Here is a 14304-nt window from a genome sequence, read left to right as displayed (position 1 = left end):
GTGCTAAAGTTTGAATTTAAATAGTTAGAATTTTGTGTTTAAAGTTATTTTTTTTTATTTAACTTTGTTTTTAACATTTACATTTTATTTATTCGCTTACTGTATAGTGATTAATATTTTGTCAAACAATAATTTGTCACTTTCTTTTTTTTTCCAAATGAATTTGAATAATTTTTATACAACCAAACTAATTGATATATCACGGTAAATAGTAATGAAACCAAAAAAACCTTGAGCACATTAAAGATCATACTTCACCTTAACATATAATCCAATTCCATGAATATTCTAAGGGAGAGTCATCCTTCATAGAATCTTTTCTATATCTAAAAAAAACTTTAGATATTTTAAGGTCCTTTTATAATTGTTCACCTTAATAGATAATCCAATTCCATGAATATTCTATGTGGGAGTCATCCTTCATAGAATCCTTGTTATATCCAAGAAACTTTATATCTTTTAAGGCCCTTCTATAATTGTTAATGTTTTAAATTATATGCTCAGTGCCATATCTCAATTGTATGTTGGTCACCTCGGAGAGTTGTAACTTATAGGACCATCCATGCTAGCATGAGAACTGTAGGTTTGGCTCATGGAATTATGGCTAGTCTATGTATTATTATATCTTGTTTCCTCTAATTGTGTGTTTTCCTTTAACGCTCTTCATGCAGCTTGGAATAGCAAGTGTAGAGTAGACTATTAGGATTTGGTTGGGCTCGTTGAACTATTAGTGAACCAAAATTTCTTAGAAGCCTTTTTCACGGTGTGCTAGTCCACTCGAAGAGCCTTTTTCACTCACAGGAGTGGAATTTTAAGTTTCGCAAAATCATTTTTTTTTTTTTAATTATATAATTTACGGTTTATCCCAAATACAGCAAGTCAACTAGTATAGTAGTAGTTTTATTAAAATTTCAAGTTAATCTATCATAATTTTTACTACTAGCAATTGTCCCAAAAGGTACAAAGAGAGGCCGATAGGATTATTAAATTAGAATTGTTGAATTTCTCTAGAAGAGATGTTGGTTCAAGCCTAACAGATGATTGCTTTTTATTATTGTAAAATTATATTGATAATTCATTGGTTTTACTTTCAAAAGCTTGAAGGAATTTAAAGAGCAGGTATAGAATTGCTTTGTGGGATTTGATCCCAAAATCATTGATTTGTAGATATATACTCAATGAAATGTTAATTGGTTGAAACCCTGCACAAATGTTTGATATAAGAAAATAAGCCTAAAAGGTTGAAAGGCTTAATTGGTTTGTGGAAAACCTTGTTTTCTTGGACTCGATGAATTACTTAAATATAGATGAGAAGGAATTTTTTAGTTTTGTGAATTACTAAAATATAGATGAGAGGGATTTCTAAGTTTAATGACATAAATCTAGTCCCATTTTGTAATAAGGATTGAGCACTTTACTCATAAATTAAAATGAGTTGCAATATACCATAATACAACTGACGATGATTATTTAATGATTTGCAATACACCATATTACAATTGGTAATGATCATTTGGACATTTATGGGATCATTTACTTGGTGTAATATCATGGTAAGTATCATCACTTACTAGAATTGGTGAACACTAGTTGTATAGATATCCTACATGTGTAAGATTGTTAATTATCATGGTTGTTTTGTTCATGTTAATGTGGTTTTTTATTTAAAAACATATGCCTCTTACAATTTGACATAATATAATTTTTTTGTTTGAAAATATATAATGAAATTTGCATTATATATGAAAGGTTATCAACCTCAAATCAAATTATTTTTAAACAAACCTAAAAAACACTAACTCCCTCAAATTTACAACATCAACTTAAGAAGAAGCGCCACTAAAATGAAGAAGGAATTTTCATTTTTAATTTATGGAAACTCATGATTTGCTATGTTAATAAATCCAAAACATTCTTAATGTAAATACACGTTTAGATGAAAAGGATAAAAAAAATAACATTGTAACATATTATAAGCTCACAGATATATCAAAGTTAGAGATATGTATAGAGTACATTACAACATCACGTTGAAACCAAAAATACTCTTCTCATGATTATGCTCACGAATCACAATAAATGTGTCTCTAGTCAATATCTGCTCGCCATCGTGCTGAGTGTCACCAGCTCATGCCGATATGATGTCCTTCAGATGGGGCCTGAGCTCATGGTTCAAGAACTCACTGTATTCTAGCGTATCCCCAACGATCTTACGAAACTCCACCAGAAGCACCGAGTTCGTGACTTCAAAAATCTCGGCATCAATACTAAAATGTCCCTTCTGCCCCTGCTCGAACCTCTGCAATTGCGCCTTAAACTCCTTCACCTTGTTAAAGTTGAATCCGAAAATCTTGGTAGCCTGCTCCAGCTTCGACGTTATGGTCGGAGCCGACTGAGTCGAAGTGAACCTCGATTCTTCCTCCTCCTTAATGGCATTGTCGTTGAACAGCCCGGAGAGACTGAACCAAACATTATATATTTTGATTACATAGATTCTATAAACCAAAATATTAATAATATCTAAATACAAACCTCTCATACCTGATGCAGTGAAAAGGAGTTTACAACATTATTTTACAAAAAAACTACTACATTTCAAAAAAAGGTGCAAAGAGAGGCTGATAAGATTGTTAAATTGAAATTATTGAATTGGAAAATTTGTACTTTGTTTTGAAATAATAATTGTTATATTGTTATATTTGTGTTAAGTTGGTAATACAAAATAAAACTAATAATTAAAATATTAAGATGATGAAAGTTGATTGACATATAATTTATCACTTATTTTATCAATGAAAAATTTAAAGTCATTATGAATAAATATTGATTTTGTAGAATGGGCAATTTCTACTAAGAGGAAACCGTAGGTAAATATTACTTTTGCGTCATTTTGGGTTATTTTTTTTTTTTTTTTGTAAATGTCTGATATGGTGGCATTCAAAATGTGTGTTGTATTCTTATTCTCATTTATATTTTCTATTATTGGTGATTATCTCATTTAGGAAATTATCTATAATTCTTGTAAATCAAGACAATGTATAATTACTCTACATCAAGTTGAACTCGGCCTAGAGGATGACAAATTAGAAGAATCCTATTATTGTTGTATATTGGTTGCTTCAATAGTAGTTTTTGGATGATATTGTTTGCTTAAAGAGATATTTGCTTAATGTACCACAATTAGTTGCCATAGGTTCTATCATAGTGCATAGCATTCTACATATGCATTTGTGGAGTAACTAAAAAGGTAGAAGAAAATATGAGATGAATTGATTCAAAAGAAACATGTAGAAGAAAATGAGATGAACTGATTTAAAAGAAAGACCTATCAACCTAACTAAAAATATTAATTTTATTATTATCAGCCTAAAAATATATTATTATTATTATTAAATTATGAATTTCTATTATTGACCTTATTCATAAAATGTAAATAAATTAGTTGAAATCAGATCTACAACAAAAAGTAAGGTTGGCCTGATGAAAAAGTCAATAATAACATCCAAAAATCAATATTGTCTATCACATACATAAAAATTGATTTTTATTTTTTCAGAATATAATGTACAAATTTTGCTTTAACCAATATACAAAATCTTTGCAAGTTCCAGTCATCTGCCATTGTGGAGTTCCATAATGAGATTCCTCGGGTAATCATCCAGATTGTGGAGTTCCATAATGATATTCTTGGCATTAAAATGTGAGGTTAGTCATAAAATGTGATTTCATATGGTGCATAGAAATGTGAGGTTATATGGTGCACAAATGCCTAATTTATTATTATTATTATTAAGAAAGAAATAGTAATTAATTTTATCAAAAATTTATTGTAAATTTTAAAAATAAAAAATAAATGACCACACACTAAAATAATTGGCTTCCTCTCACATGTCAACCTCGTATTACCTTTCAACATGTGTTCAAGTTGACTAATTTTTCCAAGTTTCACAATTGTAATTGAACAAAGAAAACTTCATAGTCCCTTCCTTGGAAAACAACAATCTGTGAGCCAAGATAAAAAGCTCAACAATCTCACAATATCTTTCTTTTATTCATAGACAAATTTCAACCTCATTTTGTATTAAACATTCTCTATATATTTTAATAAGAATGTTAAACATCACATATATAGTTTCTTTTACACAGTCATCATAAATTTCATGTGTTAGATCTGTTGCATGTCAGTATATTATCAAAATTTACTTAGATGACACAATTACCTTAAAGCAGTATCTAATTCTAATAGACACTATATCATTTTCCATTCCTTGGTTGACCACAAGAACTGAAGTTTATTTCCTTCTTCCATAATTCTGACAGTACTATTTGGATGCATTATGATAAAGCAAAGCTAAAAACATTTCACTGAAAATAAATTTGCAGGAGTTCCCACAAACTGTGAATTTCAGACCAAGTTTGGCATAATTTTGGTGATAGTATTTTATGGGTGGGTAAATTCGTTTATTTGGTAATAGTATTTTATGGGGTGGCTAAATTAGTTTTTCTATTCAACATTGGAGTTGGAGTTCGCAAGATCATGCAAGGACCATTCAAGTTTAAGTTCGCAAGATCATGACCAAGTTTGGCATAATTTTGGTGATAGTATTTTATGGGTGGGTAAATTCATTTATTTGGTAATAGTATTTTATGGGGTGGCTAAATTAGTTTTTCTATTCAACATTGGAGTTGGAGTTCGCAAGATCATGCAAGGACCATTCAAGTTTAAGTTCGCAAGATCATGCAAGGACCATTCAAGTTTAGACAAGTTTTGAATAATTTTGGCGATGATAATATTCTATAAGTGAGTAAATAATTTGTAAATGATTTTTCCATTCAACATTAAAGTTGGCAGGATCTGGCAAGATCATTCATGTTTGGACAAGCTTTGAACAATCCTAGCGATAATAGTATCTTATAAGTGAACAAATGATAATGATTCTTCCATCCAACATCGAGACTAGTATCTTATAAGTGAACAAATGATAATGATTCTTCCATCCAACATCGAGACTGACTGCTCTCAGCCTAATTAAAAAAACAAATATCCTTTACCAGAGGCCGGCTGATGGGACTACTTTGCAAGAGTCTGATCGATCGATTCATAAGCAAAAGATGAAGTCCCAAAATGCCAGGTATGAGTATAAATTATAATATAATATGTGGTGACAATCCACCAACATCCCCCGATGAATCTGTACCATTTTAACCTGCATTTTGCGCCTGCAGTGTTTCTTCCCCCGGTACGCCGTGTTTCAGATGCATTTAGTGGGAGTTTATTGACTCATATCGAATCTAAATACACAAGATAGACGAGGTTCGAGGGGGAATGATGGCTCGAGGGAGGAACTTAGTCCGTAGATGAACAGTATAATAGGACCAAAGCCCTCAACATTTGTCCATGTCTTCTGTTATCCCCTTAATGTCTCTATAGCGCAGCTATATATAAATACTGATAATGCATACAGGTATATATGCCCACAAATAAGCTTCTGGGTTGGCTAAAGTAGATTGATCACATTTACTTTCACTGAATGTGAGGGAGTGTCTGAGGGTTTCTTTTTCAAAAAAGTCCATGAAAATAAAAGAAATCTGCTCAGATTCATATGGGTGTCTCAGGTGTAAGATGAACTCGAGGGTTTGGGGAAGCACACACACAGAAACCCAGTTTGCACCCAATTGCACCATGGGCTTCGTACAAAATACAGAAAACTAAATCGATAATATCACACGCTTACCTTAAGAACCTGACTTTCACTGTTCCCTTCGCCGCTGGGTTGGAGATGCAAAGCATTCCTCCAGTTGTGGACCGGACGCGAATGGATCCCATGATCTCCTCCACCCTCTTTGTCCTCAGCCCGCTGGATGTCCATGACAGCTGCAACCAGCGGAAGATGTACAGATGTCACGGTATGTCGAAACATAAAATCTCAGCGTAAGATGTGATGTGAGGTGTACAAATGTCACGCGTAATGTCCATGACAGCTGCAACCAGTGGAAGATGTACAGATGTCACGGTATGCCGAAACATAAAATCTCAGCGTAAGATGTGATGTGAGGTGTACAGATGTCACACGTAGGTTGAAAAGGTTGACTATTGAATTGATTCATACGAAGGCCTATCGGCCTAATTAGTATTTCTAGTAAATTCATCATAATTTTTAATAAACTATCAGTCATAAATTCTAATTGAGAATTATGTAGTTCCTTTTTCTATTATTCTAGTCACATTAAGTAATGTGGTTTAAGTCATAGGAGTTTATTCTTTCATAGGTTGTTGAATGCTATGTAGATAGATGAGACCTATGACACTTGAGTGAGTGAGAAATTTAGTCTGATTAGAATTGTAAGTTGTATTATATACCAATAACATATAGGATAATTATTAGATGTTCCTTATTTTTTCGCATATTTTATGGTCAATTTTGTTAAAAGTTTGGTGGGAATTTTTTGGAATGTAAGCTTGAGTTTTATAATCTTCACAATCGAAGTTCCCCAAGAGTTTTTTAGAGCGTTGAATCCTTGATAGATTCAAAAACAAATTTTAAATAAGGAAAAATCACAAACTCACACAAATTTTATCACCAATTTCCAGCTAAAAAATAAAAAAGTTTAATGGTTACACTGTTCATATAATAATTATTTTCCATAGAGTTGATTTGAAGCTAGTGAGAATATGTCTTATAATCTACTTTGATTTTGGGTAGAAGAGTTGTGGCCTGGGATAGAAGTTATGTTAGAATGATGAATAGTCAAATCAAGAAATCATGATGTAGATTGTAGATTCTGGAATATTCTAGAAATCTGAGTCAATCCGTCGGGGTATTGTCCAGGCCTGTTGGCAGTGGGGCAACACCAGAGATGAAAAACTATACTCTGAAAATCTTAAGCTCACGAGCTAAAGTATCCTTCCCAATTTGAAACATTATGATTATGATGAATCTTATGTTGTGTTCAACTGACAAGGTATAAAAGGGACCATGTTTGCCCACGGGGTAAGTTGGGAAGCCGAAGTAATCTGCACGATGAATGAATACACCGTGAAGGAGGAAGGCCCTACAAAAAAGAAAATAACCAAGATAGAGAAGCTAGAATACAACCAGTGTGTCACCAAGTGTTGTAGTGGCTACAACACCCTCCAAAATTTTGGCTTGCACTCAAATTTTGGAGCCTTCCTTGGTATTTCCCTTGATTGTTGCAAACACTTAAGCTCATTTCATGAGCTTTCCTAAAGTTCTTTGAACCCTTTTGCTTGTTGGATTAATTATCTTCCTTTGGAATGTTTGGGAACCTTTTTGGGTGGTTTCAAAGGTTGGTCTTTGTGTATACGAGTTTTCCTATCCATGTAAACATATGTCACACTCATACACAAAGTTTTGAGCACTGTCGCACAAGTGTCATCACTATCGTCCTAAAGTCTATCTCAAGTGTTGCACTTATCTCTTCTTGTTATGAGAGATTCACACGGAGGGTAATGCTTTGTATTGTTATTTCTGTGGTCTATGTTGTCGTATCGTCAAAGAATTCTATGTGTGTGATCACAAGTTCAAGTTCTTCACGAGTTCATCTTCCTCCTGCACTTAGCCCTTTTTCCGAAAATCTTCCTGACCGAGCAACTCAACTTCACCAGATCCTGACTGAACTGCGTAGTACGTAGTATTAGCCCTTAGTGATGTGACCTTTCTATGTGGAACTTTGCAGTGAGTATTCACTGTCCCCCAGGTCAGTTGCATTGTGCAATTCCAGAGCTCAACAACCTCCCTTCATCCCCGAAATTACGCAACAGTTCCTCCCAGTCTGACTTGAACTATGCACTTCGCAATTTCAGACCTCAATCTTCTCCCCTCTCCCACTAGAACCCCGCAATGCATCCAACCTCCCTTGGCCTCTAGAACTACATAGAAGTGTCCCCTAGTTTCCTCCCTCAGTTGGAGCTCAATGACCTCAAGAACTGTGTAAATTTGTCCCCTGGTCTCTATCCTGCACAGTCCCCCTTGCATCTGAAAAATGCACAGATCTGTCTCCTAAGGTCCCATCCTGCATCAGCCACTGTCTACTTGAACTACACAATCCTGACTCCCAGTGGCCACTGCACGATTCCCCCCCCGGTCTATGCTCAAAAGTTCCTCAGTCAAGCCTAAGCTGCGCTTTGCGTAGTCTCAGTGATCATACTCTCTCCTTATCACCTAGAACTGCACAATGCGCAGTTACTAGGCCCTCTCTCCCAGTGTGTCACCTATCGCAGGGTCAGTTCATGGATAATAATGCATCATATTAAACTAGGGAGTTTTTGGATTGATGTCGTCCCATCATGAGTGAATTGCAAGAATAGGTACATTTTCAAATCATGGCGAGATGATGAAGAAGGAGAAGAAGGAGGAAGCATGCTTGAAGACTCACTTGCAGTTGGACGGAAAAATGAACCTATCAAGAGCAAGCAAAAGGAACACATGTATGCAACCACCTCTCAAGACCAAAGATCATTAAAGACCCCGCACCATCAAGATATGTGGAGGAGGAGAGAAAGCATATTGAAGAACACATCTATCACTCAACAGCAACAAGGGCTCAGCATTGCCACATCATCAAGCAAGTCCATGTCAGCATCGTCATGTCAAGTCATGTCATGAGTTGTCATATGCCACATCACCATTGTGGGTCATGTATATTGTAAACCAAATGTATTGTAAAGTGGAAGTCCAATGGACACACACGAATATGAAGAGTCATGTCAGTTTAAAATTCATAGGAAGTTGAACAGTCATGAGGGTAGTTAAAGAGTCATAAGGGGTAAGCATCACTGCTTGGTTATATATACCCCCTCATTGTATGAGAAAATGACTTTTCACCTTGGCTTCTCCCACAAGGCACTAGGGAGATTAGCTGGTTCTTTGAAGTGCAAGGAGTATCTCCAATGTCCCACTACTAGGGCTAGTGATGTATAATGTAAATATGTGTCTTGGAACTTTTTCTTAATAACACAAGCCCTTCAGGGCCAACACGTTCTTCATGCATGACTTATGAGTGCTTGTAAGACTATTCTGTGGACATTTGTATTTCGTGTTTTCTTTCACATGTACTAAGATAGTTGAACTATTTCGATTATTTTAGTGCTCATCTTGTTGAGAATGTGTTGCAATGTTTCTTATTGTTGTCCCATCCTTGTGGACTATTCCGTAGGATACTAGGCAGACTTTTATTTGTTCATTGGTTGTAATGACTGCCACATCTGTTGTGGACTATTCCACTAGATGTTAGTCATATCTTCCTTTATTCATTGGTTGTAACGATTGTCACATCTGTTGTGGAATATTCTACTAGATGTTAGACAGATCCTTCTGCTTCATGTGTGTCTCTTCCTGGGTGGTACTATTACCTCTCACTTAAAGGCTCACTTTCTCCTCCCCTTTTTTCCGTAATAGAATCTATACACAGTTGCACTACACACTCACCAAGCACACTCATATGGCTTTTCGAAGATACCATTGCATCACTCTCCTGTGCTGATAGTTAGAGCCAAGGAAGATCTTTGAGGATTTGGCAACCGAGCATTTATACCGGATGGGACTCCTACACCAAATGGTGCGAGGTATGATTGGGACTTCATATTAGGGAGATCCCCTTGGTTGACGAATTTCCAGCACCTTCAACAAAATGGCGCTAGAAGGAGGGCCAGTTGACAAGCTAAACCCATTGCATTTGGTTTGAATGTCTTACTGAAAGTGGCTCATACATAAATCATACTCCCGGGTTGTTCCTCCAATTTTTCTCTTCATCAATTTTCATCCCTAATGAGCCTCTCGATCACTTGTCCCATTTAAAATTTGATGGTGAGGATGGAACATCCATAACCAAGCACATTTTTGATTTTCTTAAATTTTGTGAATCTTACAAAATTGATGATGAAGGGTTGGCTTGTGTGATTTTCTTTCTCACCCTTGAAGGTCATGCTAATCGGTGGTGCCATACCTTGCTACCCACTTCCATTCATTCCCTTCGTCACTTGCTCGGGGAGCTTCATCAAGCCTTCAATGGGTATAATTACCGAAATGTTTCTAAAAGAATCAATCTCTTAAGAATGGAGCCTAATGAATCAGTTGAGAATTTTTCTGATCATTTCCTTCACCTTTTCTATGAAATTCCAGAAGAATATTTTAAATGGGATTCATTGAAACAAGAGTTTGAGCGCTTGGTTCTTGTCTCTTCATATGGTGAACCTCAAGCTCCTAATTTTTCTTCTTCCCCGACTCTTTTGAATCATGAGGCACCTCAAATTTCAGAGGAGGAGCTTACTGCCCCTTTTTTTCTTTGTCCTCCTCCCTTTCCAGTCCCGATGCGGGTGCCTCCTTGCGATGGCTTTAAAGTTGAAAAGTCCACAAATCAAATTCCCTATCCATCTTCTCATTCTTCTCCTACCTTTCATGACTCATATTCAATGGAGGAAATTCCAAAATCGCTTACGAGGTCTATGGCTTAGACTAACTCCTCCACTCTACAAGATGATATCATTTTTCATAACTCGAGTCTCTAATATGATCTAGATTTCTACCATCCTCTATCATCTACATGCCATGACTCTTTGTACCATGATCCACTTGAGCAATCTATTCCACCAGCTAGTCTTCCACACTCTCTTGATTTTCGCATTGCTAGTTCAAATTACGATTAGATACAAGATAGTCACTCTACAAAGGTAGAGGAGAAGGAAGGTGAATGTGCTTTCAATCTTTCTTATGTTTTCCAAGATCCTTCATGTCAAGATGATTCACTTCCATTCTTGGATAATTGTCAATATGCCATCTCGGTAGTGAATCAAATATAATAAATTCTTTCAATCAACCTCCAACCTTGGGCAACAATCACTCTAATGATGATGATTCTATTGTTGTATGCCATGACGAATGCCCAAGCCCATCATGTGATCTTTCAATTTCTCATCTAGAATTTGGTTCAGTCGAAGGAATGTTCATATCGAAACTTCCCCTTCACCTCACTCTCCCGTGTGTCCTACCATTCGCAGCACATCTAGTTACGATGGAGATACTCCATGCTCTTCAGTTTCTTCATCCGGTGAGTTATACCCTCGATTGGCACAAGGCGATGAGGTTATCCATGATGAAATTGAAAATAGTTAAAGTATAGAGAAATCTTCCCACCCCTCATCATATCTTCTCTTGCATGAGGACAACTCTTCGAATCAAATTGCTCGTGAGATCTCATCGATTCGTTTTTCTTTGAATTTGTGATTAGAAGAGTCTTCAGATTTGAGAAATCTAGTTGTTGAAGTTGAAAATTACGGTAAAATATATGACAAATATGGCTTCTATCTGATGAGAATTGGTATGGATTCTATCCGATGAGAATTGGTCTTACTGAAACTATCAATAACAACTATCCACAAACCATGAAGGATCTAGTACAAGCTTCAAAATGCAATTCTACAATCCTGGAAAGTTCTGGAACCTGCTAGGGAGTCAAGGCACTTCAACTTCCATTAACGATTATGTCAAGATCTCGCGACTTTAGTAAGCCCCCAAAACTAAGTCAAATATGTTTTTTCTCACACAATCTATCTATTTTCATGGTTTCACTCAATGTAAATTTTCTTGTGAAAAGGTTTGGCATTCCGGGTGTGACCTTTCAAATCTTCAAGATTTTACTTCTCACCAAATTCAAGAATCTATTATAGTTCATTCATCTTCATGCAAATCTCTCGCATCAAACTTGGATTTGGAATGTGTATCTCACATAGAGTCATGGAATTGCGAAGTTGATCATGTCAAGGTTATCTTTTCCCAAAAGAATTAGGCTTTTCGAATTTATCCCTTAGTGGTCAACTCCTAGGTCTTCTTGCGAATTTGATGTTCAAAATTTGTCTTCTCATCACACCAAAAATATTCTTGAGTGATAATGAATGCACAAGTTGTCACATGACTCAAGTTCTTGTCCATTGACCATGTCCTAACTGGCCTCATGCATTCGTGGTGCTAGCATCCTTTTTAAACCCTTTTGATGACTGTGATGCTTGTAAAATTTGTCACCAATTGCAGAAAGGTGGTCTGTCATCTTTGGCTCATAAGGAACTTGATTCAATTGTATAGAGCATTCTCAAGGTTGTTCAAATTGATTTTTATTCATTCATTACAAGATGGGAATCTGATGCTTTAATTAGCTCATCTGATCATTTCTTTGTCTTTGGAAACTTTCATTCAACTTATCATTTTCCCATCAACACATCCAATGATAGTTTTTTCACACCCCTTGGTCTTCTTTGTTAAACATCTCTCTATTCATATTTTTGTCAAGTAGGCGAGGCACTTCAACCTTCACTGATGGTTATGGTAGGTACTCACTGTCTTGACATGACTGTTGAGTATGATCAAATTATTTTTCCTTACAATATTCCCATCGTTATCCCACTTCTCTAATAAAAAATTCACCTTTTCCAATATGTTGGGGTTTTCAAGAGGGTCATCGTGAATTTTACGATCAATCACTGATTCACTGGAACAACCTTACTAGGAAAGCTTTGCAACAAACAACAATTTTCAATCTTTCCTCGCGCTTGCTAAGGATCTCAGTGTAGATGAAGACACATCCACAAGAAGCTTCTGAGATTTGTTGAAAAATGGTAATTGTCGAAAAGGTAAGCATGTGAATTGGATGGAAGTAGTAGTTGTGACACACCTTTCTGCCCACAGGCAAGACCTTCCTTTCCTTTGCAAGTTTTACAAGTTTTTATATCTTTTGTTACACATCACTTTTTATCTGTTTTAATTTTTTACATTTGCGGATGTAGGCCAAGAACAATTATGATGGCTTCATTATAAATTTCATTACATGTAACCTCGACCTTCTAGCTATTAGGTTAGGAGTAAGATTAGCTACATCGTTATCTTTCCCTTTCTTACACTCATTCTGTACTCATTTTCTCTTTCTGGTTCTACATTATGTTCGTGTTAGCCATTTTGTTCTCTTGTCTCCTGGTTTTGTTTCTTTGTTGTGTGCTTCTTTCTTTTCATCTTGTTGATTTTATCATTTCCTTTTCATCATGCGAATAAGTGTTGTGCCTGGACATGTTTTGACTTCTTATTATGTGTGTGGCTGAACTATAAAGAGTCTTGTGACACTTCAGCATTTGGCTAGCCATCTGTCTGTCTTCCTTGTTTGTTGTCTCTTTTGGTCGATGAAGTTCTAATGGAAAATACAATCCACCCATAAGGAGAGTTTTGGTCCAACCATGAACCCGTGTCTAGTCTAGGAACTTCATGCCTATATTCAATTTTCTGCTTTGGTGTTCTCAAGCCTATCCAACTAGTAGAAATGGAGAAGGGGAAAATATAAATGAGAAAACCTAAATCAGAGGTATTTATATGATTCTCTGAAGGAACAACCTCTCTTGTTCTCAATAAGTCAGGATCCCTCTTCTATTCCGAAATAAATAAGTGTTTATGCATATTTCTCTTTAAATAAATAAATAAAGGTGAAATAAGAGAAAGGCATCCTATGTAAGGAGGTGAAGTAAGAAACTCCACCAAGGTACTTTCGAGGCTTGCTTCCAGTGGATAAATGTTTGTCTTCCTGCATGACTCCGTCGGGGTACTGTCCAAGCCTGCTCGTAGCAAAGCAACACTAGAGATGAAAAACTATACTATGAAAATATTAAGCTCGCGAGATAAACTAACCTTCCAAATTCGAAACATTGTGATTATGCTGAATCTTATGTTTGTTAGAATGAGAAGGTATAGAAGAGACCATATCTGCCGACGGGGTAAGTGGGGAAGCCGGAGTAATCTACACGATGAATCAATACTCCTTAAATGACCAAGGCTCTGCACAAAATAAAATAACCAAGACAGATAAGTCGTAATTCAACTACTGTGTCACCAAGTGTTGTAGCGGCTGCAACACCCTCCAAAATTTTGGCTTGCACTTAAATTTCAGAGCCTTCCTTGGTCTTTCCCTTGATTGTTGCAAACACTGAAGTTCATTTCATGAGATTTCCCAAAGTTCTTTGAACCCTTTTGCTTGTTGGATAAATTATCGTCTTTTGGGTGAAACCTTTTTTGTGGTTTCAACGGTTTGTCTTTGTGTATATAAGTTTTCATAGCCATGTAAACATATGTTGCACTCATACATAAAGTTTTGAGCACTATCACACAAGTTGTCGCTTCTTGCTATGAGAAAGTCATATAGAGGGTAATGCTTTATCTTATTGTTTCAGTGGTCTATGTTGTCGTATCGTCAAAGTATGCTAAGTGTGTGATCACAAGTTCAAGTTCTTCATGCTTTCATCTTCCTCCCGCA

General features: G+C 35.9%; 1 protein-coding gene across 1 annotated transcript in view; it reads right to left on the bottom strand.

Moving 5' to 3' along the window:
* Positions 1-2128: 2128 nt before the first annotated feature.
* LOC149152794 (CBL-interacting protein kinase 5-like) overlaps positions 2129-14304 on the bottom strand; it is a 37884-nt gene continuing 25708 nt past the window's right edge. Inside the window, exon 3 of the mRNA XM_089443608.1 lies at positions 2129-2459. Coding sequence (XP_089299734.1) covers positions 2129-2459 — 331 coding nt within the window. The remainder of the gene's footprint in view (positions 2460-14304) is intronic.

Source organism: Pinus tabuliformis, chromosome 9, assembly GCF_031772625.1.
Source record: "Pinus tabuliformis cultivar Carrire ecotype Pingquan chromosome 9, CPIR1, whole genome shotgun sequence".
Taxonomy (NCBI): Eukaryota; Viridiplantae; Streptophyta; class Pinopsida; order Pinales; family Pinaceae; genus Pinus; species Pinus tabuliformis.
This window is presented reverse-complemented; position numbering and strand designations above follow the sequence as displayed.